Source organism: Grampus griseus (genome assembly GCF_964374135.1).
Source record: "Grampus griseus genome assembly, chromosome: 2".
Classification (NCBI taxonomy): Eukaryota; Metazoa; Chordata; class Mammalia; order Artiodactyla; family Delphinidae; genus Grampus; species Grampus griseus.
Window position 1 is genome coordinate 75,830,436 of NC_139018.1, and position 16,680 is coordinate 75,847,115.

General features: G+C 40.4%; 2 protein-coding genes across 2 annotated transcripts in view; one reads left to right on the forward strand and one right to left on the reverse strand.

The window, feature by feature from the left end:
* SUPT16H (SPT16 homolog, facilitates chromatin remodeling subunit) overlaps nucleotides 1-1,897 on the forward strand; it is a 31,886-nt gene extending 29,989 nt beyond the window's left edge. Inside the window, exon 26 of the mRNA XM_082648670.1 lies at nucleotides 568-1,897. Coding sequence (XP_082504796.1) covers nucleotides 568-713 — 146 coding nt within the window. The 3' untranslated portion in view covers nucleotides 714-1,897. The remainder of the gene's footprint in view (nucleotides 1-567) is intronic.
* Nucleotides 1,898-2,171: 274 nt separating this feature from the next.
* The window catches only part of RPGRIP1 (RPGR interacting protein 1), a gene marked incomplete at both ends in the record, with an annotated part of 93,519 nt that continues 79,010 nt past the window's right edge, over nucleotides 2,172-16,680 (reverse strand). The window contains 4 exons of the mRNA XM_082649391.1: nucleotides 2,172-2,284; nucleotides 3,353-3,483; nucleotides 6,156-6,240; nucleotides 8,527-8,719. Coding sequence (XP_082505517.1) covers nucleotides 2,172-2,284; nucleotides 3,353-3,483; nucleotides 6,156-6,240; nucleotides 8,527-8,719 — 522 coding nt within the window. The remainder of the gene's footprint in view (nucleotides 2,285-3,352; nucleotides 3,484-6,155; nucleotides 6,241-8,526; nucleotides 8,720-16,680) is intronic.

Genomic DNA, 16,680 nt, shown 5'->3' on the forward strand with positions numbered 1-16,680 from the left:
CCTCTTCCAGGTTAGGAATGTTTTTGTAGTACTGGTTTTAATTACTCTGAAACCAAATGCCAAATGTAAATGAAAGTTGAAAAGGAAAGTACTGTACTGTATCCCAAGCATTGTGATAAGTCCTTTGCATAGATTACCTTTAATCCTAAAACAGTTTTCCATTTTATAAATAAACCAAGGCTCAGAAAGGTTAAGTACTTGCCCAAGATTACACAACTAGTAAGCAGCTGAGTAAAGATTAAAACTGACTCCAGGGCTTCCCTGGTGGCGCAGTGGTTGAGAGTCCGCCTGCCGATGCAGGGGACACGGGTTCGTGCCCTGGACCGGGACGATCCCACATGCCGCGGAGCGGCTGGGCCCGTGAGCCATGGCCGCTGAGCCTGCGCATCCGGAGCCTGTGCTCCGCAACGGGAGAGACCACAACAGTGAGAGGCCCACGTACCACAAAAAAAAAAAAAAAAAAACGGACTCCAAAGTACCTTCTCTGTATTATTTCATGCTGTGTCCAACAGTGTTAGATACCTAAAGCTAACGTCTAGCTAACTAGTGCCACGTTCTTCTGTTTAGCCGACCGTGAAAGTCGCTATGAGGAGGAAGAGGAACAGAGTCGCAGTATGAGCCGGAAGAGGAAGGCATCTGTGCACAGTTCAGGCCGAGGCTCTAACCGAGGTTCCAGACACAGCTCTGCGCCTCCCAAGAAAAAGAGGAAGTAACTTCGGAACTTTGGCCCTCAGCTCCATTCTTCCTTCAGCCAATCCCTGAAAATTTTACATGACATAGAAACTGTATTTTTCCTTTTTTTCTTTTGAAGTTTTGCCATTTGTGTTTATGGGTTTAGGGGGCCATTTGTGCGGACCAATCTACTTGGGGAATTCCAGGCCCACCAGGACACGTGCCAATGGCCCCATCCAGATGGCAAGGGAGGAGGTGTTCTTGAAGAAGGGCAGAGGCTTCCACTGTTAATAAATACCGTTTCGTTCCTCTCTCTTCCTGTCACCTTCTGCCAGGACATCGTTGGCTTCTGACATCTTATTCTTTGATGTCTCAAAGCCGTATTTCCAAGACATTGGTACAAGGTGCCCCTTAACTACCTGTACCATGGTTCTTGACCAGCAGATTCAATCCTCCATCCTACCCTACTGCCATGATCTTCCTCACATCTCTTTAAGTTCCATCTTTGCAGTACTCAAGAAAAGGTTCTTGGAATTTGCTAATGGTGTAAACCATACAACTTGAGCTAGTGAGTCTGATCAGGCTGGTACCTCCATCTGAGTTCTCCTGCTTTCTTGCCTCATGCAGATTCTGAGGTATTTCTGCTGCCTTGGAAGACATAAGAAGCAGTGATACTCCCTGGCTTGGTTTCATCTTCTTTACAAATTCACACATGGTACAATGGTAGAAGCAGACTTACCACTGTTTTTTTTTTTTCTGATATATGAGGAAAAATGGCTGTGTCTCATGTACTGCTTCTAGTGAAAATCTAGAAGGAGGCTCGAAGGAGTCAACATTTAGATCTGGAAGGGGTAAGTCGTGCCTTGGGCCTAGAATACCCTGACGAGAAAAGAGAAGAGGAAGAGAGGCCACATCTACAACACAGCCTCTCGTCACTGCTGCTCCTTGTTTTTACTTGTCTCGCATTGTCCTGTATTTATCACAATTTCTGTTGAACAGCTTTTTAAGTATTTGGGGAGTTTATCTTGCCATCCTCTCCCTCCTGGTTCTCTCTGCACCCACCTGTCCCACTGCAGTTCCTTCTGTGTTCTGTGACTTTAAGAGAAGAGGGGGGGAGGGGTCTCGGATTTTGTTTGTTTGTTTGTTATTTTCTCCTTAGCAGTAGGACTTGATATTTTCAATTTTGGAAGAACTAAGAGATAATAAACTGTGTTTTTTTTTTTGTTGTTGTTGTTTTGTTTTTGTAAATTCACCTTCTGTGACAGTTCTTTTGCAGTTCCTGAAAGCAAGCCTGCTTCTCGCCTGGAAAAGTACCAAGCCATTAGAGAATAATTCCCTTAATCCAGCTAATATTCTCAGAAAGAAACTTTCATCATTCTAAGCTTTCATCATTAGCTTGAGACATCATAGTAAACCAAATTCATGGTAGAACAAGTTGCTTTATAAGAGACTTTTTACTATGGTTCCCTCAGGGTTTAGAATGGAATAGCACTTGCCCATCACAGAACCAAATCTTCAGTCATCTCCTTGTAAATAGCATGGAGGGCGGCAGCAGCTTGAAGGGACACCTTCAGCCTTCCTATGGGGGTAGCCTGATCTTCAGGGCTAACAACTGTTGGAAAAGAAAAAAGAAACATGTCAGACAGCAGTGTCATTCATTGAAAAACAAACACTTAAATACCTGGTATTTTCCACATTAAGTGCTGGGGATACTAAATAAAGTTATACCTCATATTTTAGTGGGACTCAATCTGGTGGAAGACGATGGAAAACACACAGTCATCACAGTATAGTATGGTAGGTGCTGTGATGAAAACTCTAGGTGCTTTGGGAACACATAGAAGTGGCACCAATCCAGAATGCAGAATCGGAAAAGGCTTTCTGGAGACAATCCATTAGTCTTCAAAAAGTAAAAGATATTCTAAGCACGTACAGCACGTGCCAAGATAGGAGGACAAGTTTGGAAAACTGTAAGAAATGGCAGAAATGAAGCTGTACTGATAAGCAGGAGCCAGAGCACAACAAGCCATTTGTCTTGTAAGGAATGTGGTTTTAACTGAAGGGGTTAGAAATTACAGTTTTTTAATTGGGTTCTAGAAAAGTGGGTCCATTCTTTGGGGAATATATTCCAAGGGGGCACAAGTAGATCAGGGAAGGTAGTCATGAGGCTGTTGAGTGAGTAATTCAGGAGAGAAAAAAAGGGTTCTGAAGTTTAACGGAGGTGGGGACAGATTCAGAACACTTCAGAGGTAAAATTAATAGGATTTTATGATTGAAATGTTGGGAGTGAAGAGATTAGAATCAAGCATGACCATTCTGGGTGGGTAAGAGGAAACAAGGTACACAGTTTTCAGAACACAGTCAGTAAGGGCGGCGAGAAAGTCTGATGTTTAAATTTGAATGAAATCAAAACAATGTGTCTTTTCAAAATTTCCATGTCTCAAACACTGGAGATTCATAATAGATTCTAGTTGTCAGGAGGTATGTGGGCTAAGGTACACAACTGATTACATTCATACTTGATCTAGAAATAAATATAGCTGTAGGGATTTCAATCCAGATTGTCTCATCAACTTTGTAGTGGTAATTATGTATTAAAGGTAAAACAAAATGTATTCACTATTAGGATGATTTCCTTAGACATAAGTGGAACTGAGGAGCACAGAAACATATCACTCACTGTCTAGCTCTTGCTCTTGGATGTCTCTTCCCGATTCCAGGATCTGCCACAGTTCCAGATATGCGTAGCCTACTTCTTGACATTCTTTCTTTTCCTCATCCATAGGGTCACTTACCACTGTAAACTTTAAACTAAAGGGGGAAAAAAATCCATTTAACTCAGTACTGCTGATACCCTTAGGCTTAAAAAAATAATAATTAAAAAAAAAGATAAAAGTAACCATAAATTATACATTGTATTCCCTGAATCCCTTTCCTCCATTTTACAAGACTACAACAGCAAAAGACTGAGAAATCGTTTTAATTTAAAGTAACAGGTCTGGAAGGAACTAAGACTTGAGGTAAAGTAGTTGATCAAGTTGTCTCAACTGTTGAGATATAATTCCTTTTAAGATGGTTTACAGTTTTGCTGAAAGATTTGAAATGGGCAGTGGAGGTGTTGAACAAAAACCAAGATTATGGAAGTTAGAAGAGGTTTACTTCTAAATAAAAGTGTTATGCCAAGCCTGAGCAGAGTAAAGGAAACAGAAGGAATACAGAATTGCAAAATGAATATAAAAGGTGTATTCCTTAGAGTTGTAAGTCTTGGAAGATGATACTGTAAAGAACACAGCACAGTTCCTCCTAAGCAGTGAGCAGTTAACAGCAATTACAGGACCCACCTCATACCAAAATCCACCGATGCTCAAGTCCCTTATATAAAATGGTGTAGGATTTGCATATAGAATATACTTTAAATCACCTCTAGATTACTTATAATACCTAATACAGTGTAAATGCTATGTAAATAGTTGTAAATACAATGTAAATGTTACATAAATAGTTGCCGGTACATGGCAAAGTTAAATTTTGCTTTTTGGAACTTTCTAGAATTGTTTTTTCAAATATTTTTCATCCACCATCAGTTGAATCCACGGATGCGGGGGGAACCTGCAGATAACAGAAGGCTGACTATTATTACCTTGACTTAGTCTAGCAAAGAATGATATTGAATTCCAGAAACTGATACCTATTAAATTTTTTGAGGTAAAGTTTACATAACATAAACTTACTATTTTAACCATTGTAAGGTGTACAATTCAGTGTTTCTTAGTATAATCACAATGTTGTGCTACCATCACCACTATCTAATTTCAGATCACGTTCATCACCACAAAAAGAAATCTATACCCATTAACCAGTCACTCCCCACTCTTCTCTCCCTCAGTCCTGGTGACCACTAATCTACTTTCTGTCTCTCTGGATTTGCCTATTCTGGACATTTCATATTCCTATTAATTTTTTAATTCCTATTGGTGGCTAATAGAAAGTGCTAAGGGAGCAAGAATAGCACCAAAAATTCAAGCATTTTAAGTCACAGCTAAACGCGATTAAGCTGAAAAGAAGAAATCCTGAAAGTGATGCATTCACAGTCATTAAGCAATATTCGTTTGTGATTATGTCTCTGTATCCGTAGTGAGAACTTCAACAAAGCAAAGGGATAATACTGACTCCTCCACCCATTTTCCCAGGAAATGTACGGTAACTCACATCACCGCATCACGTGCACAATAGCAAGTGCTTTAGGTAAACTATGTTATTTCAGTATCATCCTCACCGGAGCCTTCAAATTAAATAATACGTCAAACATCACAGAGCTAGTAAGTGGAAGAGTCAGGATTCAGAACCAAGTCTGTGTGATTACAAAGGCAATGTTCTATCTGCTATATCATACAGGCAAAAAGAAAATCAAAGGTAAAATCAATTGAAATCAAATTGAGCAGAAGATCACAAAAAGAAAAGAAAAAGATTACCACTGTAAAGGAATAAAGGAAGAGAGAGTTGTAGGAATGCTGAGAGGAGAAAAAAAGCTAAATTTAACATTAACGCAAAAGAGAAACGACCAAATCTCTTTCCATTTCCAAAAGTTACCAGTAAGCTTATATCTGTTTAAGTCCACCGTGATACTGAAGTCAAATTCACGGTTTATTTCAACTGGCTCCTTTTTCAGTCCTTCTTAGGACTAACTGGAGACAAAGTAAATGCAAATTAAATAAATTTATTGGGCTGTTAGAAAAGTAATGGATTAGAACACCAGTCCCATACTACTTCTTACCCACACACACGAAAAGGAGGTAGGGTTGCCAGATTTTGCCAAAAACAAAAGAAAACCCAGATGTCCACTTAAATTTGATTTTCAAAATTCAGCTAAATGAGAAATTTTTTAGTCTATATATATATATATATATATATATATATATATATATATATATATCCCATGCATTTCATCTGGAACCTCTAAAAGGAGGGCTTCTCAGATTATATGAATAATGACAATTGGCTTTCCTAAAACTTAGGGCAGACCCAGAATTTACTTCAAAGTATTTCTGTAGAGAAATCATTTTTAAGTCAAAAATAAAATTGCTATTATAAAGGCATAATATTCGGTAAGCTAGCAATGGTATGGTACTATGTTTGAGAGAAATGAATCAAATTATCCTAGAGTGTCAAGGCGTTTTGTCCTTTCCGTAGGGGGCACTAAGTATTCAAGTAAATTGCTGCCTCAAAAAAAAAAAAAAAAAAAAGTGCTTATCAGGGGCTGGCATGGGTGAGAAATGAACTAATCCTGTGAGATGATATAATTTACCAGGTAGTTAGTCACAAACATAAATTAGACTCAAGTAGATGGGAAATTCATTAGGAGTATATTAATATGAAAGAAGTTATTAAAATATTCTATATCACCACAAAGCCAAACTCAAACTCCTAAATTCCTGTGTGACGTCTCCGTCTCCTGTCTTTCAAAGTGGGAAGCAGATGCTTACTGTCCTCGCTCAGGATCTTGTCCAGTCAGCATGGCGAACAGAAACTGCCTTCGGTCTTTTTGCTCCACTGGGTCCAGGTCTATCACTGTATTAAGGGTTAAGTGGGGAAAAGAGCAAAGAATCATATACTGTTGCTATTTGGGCACTAAAACTTTCATAAATGGTATGTGTAAAACATTGATATAAAGCAGACATTGGCAAAATTGGGCCCATGAGCCAGCTACCTGTTTTCATAAAGTTTTGTTGAACACAGCCTTCTGTTTACATACTATCTGTGGTGGCTTTCCAACTACAATGATAGAGTTGAAGAGTCGTGACAGAGACTGGCCCACAAAGCCTAAAATGTTTACTATGTGGCCCTTTAAGAAAATGCTTCAACCACTGATATAAAGGAAGCCTTACACTCTGTGTTGGAAGCTGTCCTGCCAAATGCCAGGATAAACATGCTCCCACCACTGCCCAACTGGAAGAATTCTAGGAGACTGATTTTTTTTTTTTTTTAAGGCCGCCTAGAGATTTGGATTTTGAAGTAGGTTCAACTCAAGGTCTCAACATCCATTCCCCTCTTCCTCTTCATTTCTACATGGGACTGTTGCAGACAAATAAATTAGCCTATGTTTTCCAGCCTCTATTTTAGCTAGGTTTGGCCACATGATTGAGTTCTGCCCACCGTGGTGTGTGAAACTGGGAGGTAGCCTTCCTTTCTGCAGCTGCTATTAAGGACCGTGAGGCATCTGAAAGGATGGAAGACAGGCACGAGGGGGACAGGAAGGCAAGATGGGAGTTTGGATCCCTGATCCTGATCACGTGGCCTCAACCCTGGACTGCCCACCCTTGAGCTCACTTTACACAAGTGAGGGAAAAACTTCTATCTCCTATGATGTAAAGAAAGAATATACTTTTTTAAAGGGTTGGGGGGGGAGTGAGTTGGGGGTGGGGAATAGAGAACAAGAAACAGCTTTTAGAAATTTAAAATAAATACCTAGTCAATGACTGGAAGATAAAATTAAGGAAATCACCCCCTCCAAAAAAAAAAAAAAGGAAGAAAAAAACAGAGGTAGAATTATAGGAGGAAAGTGATAAAATTAGAGGATCAGTTTGGAAGATCCAAAATTCTACTAAGAAAATGAGAAAATGTAGGGGGAAAAAGTTATCAAAGAAATGCAATAAAATTTCCCAGAACTAAAAGCCATGAGCTTCCAGATTTAAAGAGCCCACTGAATGGCCAGAACAATTAAAGAAAATATATGCACATTATTCTGAAATTTAAGAACACTAAAAATGAAGAAAAAATGTTAAAGTCCTCTGAGGTAGAGGGTAGTCTTCATACAAGCGTTAGACTCCAGGCCTGGACCCAAAGACCATGGACCAACTGCTTTGACATTCTGAATGAAAAATGTTTTCAACATACATTTTTATACTTGGTCTAATTATCAATCAAATATATGGGCAGAATTTTCATGCATGACTATCTCAAAATATTTACTTCCAGTGTATTCTTTCTTTAAAAGCTACTAGAAAATATGATCCATTAAAATATAATAAATCAGAGGGTGACACATGACCCAGGAGATAAAACATCCAGTATAAAATAGAATTAAATTAAACTCTACAAATGGCAGCAGTGGGATAATAGCTGAACAGTGTGCTAAAGAGGAACAAGAAGATAAAGAGAGATCTTCAGGAAAAAAAAAAAAAAGATAAATTATTTGACAGGTTTGATCATTTGAAAATTTAAAAGGCTTCTGGAGGATGTAGAAAGAATCCCAACAGGTATAATGAAAATAAAGCAAATGAAAAATTGAGACAAACAAAATATAAACAAGAAAGAGACTATAATCATGGTGTAAAACTTGGCCCTGCAAGACTGTTTACACATCCATAATAATAGAAACAATTACGATTAATTAAAAATTAAGTTTAAATTATGATCCAACTATATGGGAGCACGGGTGTGATACAAGAGAGATGTTTTATTTGCCAAGATAGGAAGTCAACAGATAATGTCTGAATCAGGAAATGAATTAGTGAATCAGGAAACTGCAATAGAATCATTTCTCAGAAACATGGGGTTAAATAACAGAAGAAATAGCAGAAAAAGTGAAAAGTGGTGTGGTGGACTGAGGGGGGTGGTCAGGGAGGGGTGAGAGGGAGTGATCTGCAGAGAAAGAGTGGAGCAAAGGACTATATTTTAATCAAAAATCTTTTTAAGCCTATTTGATATTTTAAAACCATATGCATATATTACTTTGATAAATAAAAGAAAATAAAACAGTAGGGTCCACTCCAACAGAAGTCCAGAGTAGTTTGGACCCCTCAGACTAAATGACTGTCAGCCTCCTCTCCTGGCTGTTCACCAGGGATGCCTCACCCTTGCTAAAGTGGAAGTGGATCTCTTCTCCTGCTCTTGGTTTCCTCAGGGACACTGGAGTCTCCGTCTCCGACAAGGGTAGATCGTAGAACTTGTATTCCACGTACACCTGTTTTACATTCTCATCACACATCACTTCAGCCTCTGGGTGGAATGCCAGGGAGATGATTTCAATGCACATCTTCTCTGAACCCTGACAAGGAAAATATTCATTTCCTATAGGTTAGAGATGCCATCTAATTAACATATTACTCTCTAGGGATCAATCACAGGCATATTCCACCTAACATATTACTCCTTGAGAATCAATTTATAGGTACCTTAAACTGGCACCAAGAGACCACCTGACTGAACTGCCACCACTAACCATGGGTAATCTGTAAAGAGAATCCAGTTCCTCTATCTCCCAGTCCAGTGAATCAATTCTCCAGATCAGCCTTTCTCAGCCATTGCCACATACAGAAAGAATCAAGAAACTTTCTGAACAGATCGTTTTCTTAAACTTTCTCCATGAAAACCAATCCATCTTTTTCCCGCAGTTAGGTCCTAAGAGACCTGTCAACTGAGCAGTTGTTTTAGCCACTAAAGCAAAGAGCTGCCCAGTGCTCCCTGTATCCCAACCAACCCCCCGCCAAGTACATGACACGGAGCAGGCCATTAGACCACCCTGCCCTCTCACGGCAACTCCAGTTCTTTGAGCTCTGCTTCAGAGTTGCTGCTACAGCCGCCATCCCCTCCTTTGACATCCCTGTGTCCACTTTCACATTAGGGATACCAGGAGGAGGGCTGACATCATGATAGTTTCAAGAAATAAACTGAGGTCAACATTAAGTCCCCCACCTTGTACAGTGTAGCAGCAAGTCAGTGTCGTGACACTAGCAAGGAGTCAGTCCAGGGTGGCCCTATAGCCACAGTTCTCCCTTTCATCTGTGAGTGCCCTCAGGGCTGCTTCTCTCCTCCAGGTCGCCAGGCCAATGTCCTCACTTCTCCAAATCTGCCCCCCACCACCCATCTTTTCTTCCCTTAGGAAGCAAGCAGAGCTCCTGTGCCTTCTCCTAGGAAGTTCAGTGGGCAATATTTCTCAACAAATCTGCATCAAAATAATCTGGGTGCTTCCTAAAAATAAAGACACTTGGGCTTCCCTGGTGGTGCAGTGGTTGAGAGTCCGCCTGCCGATGCAGGAGACACGGGTTCGTGCCCCGGTCCAGGAAGATCCCACATGCCGTGGAGCGGCTGGGCCCGTGAGCCATGGCCGCTGAGCCTGCGCGTCCAGAGCCTGTGCTCCGCAACGGGAGAGGCCACAACAGTGAGAGGCCCGTGTACCGCGAAAAAGAAAAACAAACAAACAAAAAACCGTAAAAAAAAAGAGTGGCAGGTTGGATCAAAAACAAAACAAAAAACCAAGAACCTACAATATGCTGCTTAGAAGAAATGCACATCAGGATGAAAGACACACACAGACTGAAAGTGAGAGGATGGAAAAAAGATTGCATGCAAACGGAAACAAGACAGTGGGGGTAGTGATACTCATATCACACAAAACAAACTTTAAAACAAAGTCCAGGACTTCCCTCGTGGCTCAGTGGTTAAGAATCTGCCTGCCAATGCAGGGGACACAGGTTCAAGTCCTGGTCCAGGAAGATCCCATGTGCTATGGAGCAGTTAAGCCTGTGCACCACAACTACTGAGCCTACTCTCTACACCCCGCAAGCCACAACTACCGAGTTCGTGTGCTGCAACTACTGAAGCCCGTGCACCTAGAGCCCATGCTCCGCAACAAGAGAAGCCACTGCAATGAGAAGCCCATGCACTGCAACGAAGAGGAGCCCCCGCTTGCTGCAACTAGAGAAAGCCTGTGTGCACAGCAGCAAAGACCCAATGCAGCCATAAATTAATTAATTAATTAATTTAAAAAACAAAGTCCATAAAGAAAGACATAGAAGGACATTATATAATAATAAAGGTATCAATACAAGAAGAGGATATGACACTTATTAACATTTATGTGCCCAATATAAGGGCACCTAAATATATAAAACAAATACTAACAGACATAAAGGGAGACACGGACAGGAATACAATAATAGTAGGAGACTTTAACACCCCACTGGTATCAAGAGACAGATCATCCTGACAGAAAATCAATAAGGCAACAGAGGTCCTAAGTGACACAACAGACCAGTTGGACTTAATTGATAATGTACAGGACACTACAGCCAAAAAAGTTAGAATACACATTCTTTTCAAGCATGCACGGAACATTTTCTAGGATAGACCACATATTAGGTCACAAAACAAGCCTCAACAAATTTAAGAGGATAAAAATTATTTCAAGCATATTTTCTGACCAAAAGGGTATGAAACTAGAAATCAACCACAGAATGAAAAACGGGAAAAGAATGAACACAAGGAGACTAAACAACATGCTACTAAAAATCCAATGGGTCAAAAATGAAATCAAAGAAGAAATCAGAAAATACCTCAAGACAAACAACAACCTTACACAAGCACAACCTTACAAAAATCTATGGGATGAAGCAAGAGCAGTTCTAAGAGGAAAGTTCATAGTAATACAGGCCTTCCACAATAAACAAGAAAAATCTCAAATAAACAACCTAATGTACCACCTAAATGAATGAGAAAAAGAAGAAGAAACACAACCTAAAGTCAGCAAAAGGAAGGAAATAATAAAGATCAGAGAGGAAATAAAATACAGATAAAAAATAAAATAAAAAAACCCAGAGCTGGTTTCTTGAAAAGATAATCAAAACTGACAAACCTATGGCCAGGCTCACCAAGAAGAAAGGAACCAAATAAACAGAATAAGAAATGAGAGTGGAGACATAACAACTAATAGCACAGAAATACAAAATATTCTAAGAGACTACTATAAACAGTTGTATGCCAACATATTGGGCAACCTAGAAGAAATGGACAAGTTTCTAGAAACATACAGCCTGATAATATATGTATACATACAGCTGATTCATTTTGTTGTACAGCAGAAACTAAAACAACATTATAAAGCAATTATACTCCAATAAAGATATAAAAATAAATAAATAAATAAAAAATAAGAACAAAAAAAACACATAAAAATCAAAACTTTTATTTCATGCTGGAGTCATCAATGAAGCAAACCTAGGGGCACAGTAAAGATCCTGGTCATAGCAACCTACTGGTTTGTGGTAGTCACCTCTAAGATGGTCCCCAATGATCCTCACCTCCTACATACCCTCCTACGTTGAGTAAGACTGACCTTGCTACAAACAGGATACTGTGGAAAGGAAGGAGTGTGACTGCTAAAGCTGGGTTGGCAAAGACGTTGTGACTTCTGCCTTGCTTGCTCTTGGAGCCTTCACTCTGACTGAAGCCAGCTGCTGTGTCCTGAGGACACTCAAGTAGCCCATGGAGAGGGAGGCTCAAAAGGTGATGAACTGAGGCCTCCTACCAACAACTAGCACCATGTGAGGGCACCATCTTGGAAGTAGATCCTCCAGCCCGTCAAGCCTCTAGATGACTGCAGCTCCAACTGACAGCTTGACTGCAACCTCCCAGGACACCCTGAGCCAGAACCACACAGCAAAGCCACTCCCAGTTTCCCGACATTAAGAAACTGTGTGAAAATAAATGTTTGCTGTTGTTGTAAAAAGAGAACAAGGGCTTCCCTCGTGGCGCAGTGGTTGAGAGTCCGCCTGCCGATGCAGGGGACACGGGTTCGTGCCCCAGTCCAGGAAGATCCCACATGCCACGGAGCGGCTGGGCCCGTGGGCCATGGCCACTGAGCCTGCGCCTCCGGAGCCTGTGCTCCGCAACGGGAGAGGCCACAGCAGTGAAAGGCCCGCGTACTGCAAAAAAAAAAAAAAAAAAGAGAACAAAAACAAACAAAAAAACTGAGTCAAGAACAAACAGATGATTTGAACAGACCAATCACTACAGTGAAATAGAATCTGTAATTAAAAAAAAAAAAACTCCCTGCAAACAGAAGTCCAGGACTGGATGGCTTCCCTGCAGAATTCTACCAAACATAAAAAGCAGAACTTACACCTATCCTTCTCAAACTATTCTAAATAATTGAAGAGGAGGGAACACCCCCAAATTCATTCTATGAAGCCACCATCACCCTGATACCCAAACCAGACAAAGACACTACAAAAAAGAAAATCACAGGCTAATATCTTTGATGAATATAGATGCAAAAATCATCAACAAAATATTAGCAAACCAAATCCAACAATACATATAAAGGATCACACACCATGATTAAGTTGGATTCATTCCAGGGTAGCAAGGATGGTTCAACATACTCAAATCAGTCAATGTGATACACTACATTAACCAAAAAAAAAAAGACAAAAATACATGATTATCGCAACAGATGCAGAGAAAGCATTTGATAAAATTCAATATTCGTTCATGATAAAAACTATCACTAAAGTGGGTATAGGGGGAGCATATCTTAGCATGATAAAGCCAGTTATGACAAACGCACAGCCAACATACTATTCAATGGTGAAAAGCTGAAAGCCTTCCTGCTAAATTCAGGAACAAGACAAGGATGTCTACTCTCCCCACTTCTATTCAACAAAGTATTAGAAGTCCTAGCCACAGCAATCAGGCAAGAAAAAGAGATAAAAAGTATCCAAATTAGAAGGGAAGAGGTAAAACTCTCACTATTTGCAGATGACATAATACTCTATATAGAGAATCCTAAAGTCTCCACCTAAAAACTTTAGAAATAATAAATGAATTCAGTAGGGTAGCAGGATACAAGATTAATATACAGAAATCTGTAGCATTTCTTTACACTAACAATGAGATATCAGAAAGAGAAAGTAAAAAAAAAAATCCCATTTAAGATAGTGTCAAAAAATAAAATATCTAGGAATAAACTTAGCCACTGTGGAAAACAGTATGGAGGTTCCTCAAAAAACTAAAAATAGAACTACCATATGACCCAGGAATTTCACTCCTGGGTATATATCTGAAAAAACCAAAAGCTTTAATTTGAAAAGATATATGCACCCCAATGTTCATCATAGCAGCATTATTTACAGTTGCCAAGATATGGAAGCAATGTAAGTGCTGATCAACAGATGAATGGATAAAAAAGATGTGGTGTATATACACACACACACACACACACACACACACACACACATAATGGAATACTACTCAGCCATAAAAAAGAATGAAAAATTTTCATCTGCAACAACATGGATGGAATTGGAGAGTATTATGCTTAGTGAAATAAGTCAAAGACAAATATTGTATGATAGCACTTATAAGTTAAATATTAAAAAAAAGTGGGGCAGCAATCAAGATGGTGGAGTAGTAGGATGTGAAGCTCACCACCTCCCACAAATATATTAAAAATACATCTACATGTATTAATAATTCTCACAATATGTCTACTGAATGCTGGCAGAAGACCTCAGACTTTTGAAAGGGCAAGAAAATCTCCATGTAACCAGGTAGGACAAAAGAAAAAAGAAAAAAAGAAAGTGAGAAAGGAATCGGGATGGAACCTCCCTCCTAGGAGGGAGCTGTGAAAAAGGAAAGGTTCCCGCACCCTGGGAAATCCCCTCACCAGTGGGGAGATCAGCTGGGACAGAGCTTCAGAGCCTCAGAGGAGAATGCAGCAACCAGTTTTCAGCAGCCAGAATGGAGAGAGACCTGCACAGTCAGTGCCACCGCCCTGCACTCCCCAGCCTGAGATGTGCATCTGCTGGTGCGGATTGGGGCTGGGTGCTGAAGCTCAGGCTTCGGATATCAGACTCAGAGAGAGGACTGGGGTTGGCTGTGTGAAAACAGCCTGAAGGGGCTGGAGTCTGGTGTGACTGCAACTGAGGGTGTTCGTGGAGCAAGCCCAGGCCACCTTAGAGGACAGGTGCCATTGTTTGGGGGGTGCACGAGGGGAGGGGTGGGACCCACCATTGCAGGTTTTTTCCCTGCATGTGCTCTCAGGCGGTAGGACACCACCTACACGAGCTCCAGGAGTGGTCACGAGCAGCTCCTGCACCCATCACATGCTCCGGGGATGCACATAAGCCACCACGGCCACCAAGAATCCTAGGACTGAGCACTGCCACATCTGCACACCCCCTATCAAGGGGATAATGGTCTGCACATGCTGAGGGAAGAGGCAACAGATATCCATATTGAAACAGCCCTTGCACCAAAAATATTAAATCCACACAGCTACACAGGGATGCTTCCACATAAGAATAGCCCTCCAAGACCACAGTAGATAATTGTTTCTCCTAAACTCCCAGAGCAAGAGAAATATAAGTAAAATGAAGAAGCAGAGGAACCACCTCCAGTTTAAAGACCAAGAAAATTCCCCTGAAAGAACAAACAATGAAACAGACCTCTTTGATCTAATAGACACTGGTTTCAAAAAGGGGTACTGAAGGAATTAAGAAAGGCTACTGACAGAAATGCAGAGTACTATAAGAAGGAACTAGAAACTATAAAGAGGAACCAAGAAAAATCAGAAAACTCATTGACTGAGATGTAAGCTGAGTTAAAGGCAATAAATAGCAGAATGGATAATGCAGAAGAACGAATAAGTGACTTGGAAGATAGAATAATGGAAATCACTCAATCAGGACAGCAGACAGAAAGCCAAATGAAAAAAATGAAAGCAATATAAAAGACCTATGGGATAATATAAAGCATGCCAACCTACGCATGATAGGAATTCCAGAAGGGGAAGAAAGAGAAAAGCGGATCGAAAATGTATTTGAAGAAATTACGGCTGAAAACTTCCCAAACCTAAACAAGGAAACAGATATCCAGGTACAGGAAGCATGGAGGGTCCCAAACAAGATAAACCTAAACAGACCTACACCAAGACTTTTGTTTTTCCTGCGTTGGGTCTTCGTTGCTGTGCACGGGCCTTTTCTAGCTGCAGTGAGTGGGGGGCTACTCTTTGTTGCAGTGCAGAGGCTTCTCATTGTGGTGGCTTCCCTTGTTGCAGAGCACGGGCTCTAGGCACGTGGGCTTCAGTAGTTGTGGCAGGCTTCAGTAGTTGTGGTGTGCAGGCTCAGTAGTTGTGGCTCACAGGCTTAGTTGTTCTGTGGCATGTGGGATCTTCCCAGACCAGGGACCGAATCCATGTCCCCTGCATTGGCAGGCAGATTCTTAACCACTGCACCACCAGGGAAGTCCCATGACATATTATAATAAAAATGGCAAAAGATAAAGAGGATTCTAAAGGCAGCAAGAGAAAAACAAACAGTTAATTACAAGAGAACCCCCATAAGACTATCAGTTGATTTCTCTATAGAATGCTGCAGGCCAGAAGGGAGGGGCAAGATACATTCAAAGTTCTGAAGGGGAAAAATCTGTAACCTAGGATACTCTATCCAGCAAGATTATCATTCAGAATAGGAGAGATAAAGAATTTCTCAGACAAACAGAAACTAAAAGAATACAGCAATACTAAATCTATTCTAAAGGAAATATTGAAAGGTCTTCCCTAAATAGAAAAGAAGAATCTAAAGGAAAGAGAAAATAACAATTGGAAAGTAAATCACTTAAATAAGCCAGTACACAGATATTAAAAAAATGAAAAAATTTCTGTAAAAGTGATGATAACCACAGTGAACAGCAAAAGTATGAACATGAAAATGTAAAAGAGGACATGAAAATCATAAAATATGGGGAGTAAAATGAGAAAATGTAGATTTTTTTTTTCAGTTCCTAGAATGTGTTTGAGGCTATATGACTACTAGTCTAAGGCAAGTAGAAATAGGATGGGGTTAACGTACCTGAAAAACAGGGTAACCACAGATCAAAAACATACAATAGATCCACAAAAACCAAAAAGAAGAGAACATAAGTATAATAGAAAAGAAAACCATCAAACCACAAAAGGAAAAACAAAAAGAAAGGTACAAAGAAGAAGTATAAAATCAACAGGAAAATAAGGTTTAAATGGCAATAAATACATATCTATCAATAGTTACCTTAGGGACTTCCCTGGTGGCACAGTGGTTAAGAATCTGCCTGCCAATGCAGGGAACATGGGTTTGAGCCCTGGTCCAGGAAGATCCCACATGCTGCAGAGCAACTAAGCCCGTGCGCCACAACTACTGAGCCTACGCTCTAGAGCCTGCAAGCCACTACTGAAGCCTGCATGCCTAGAGC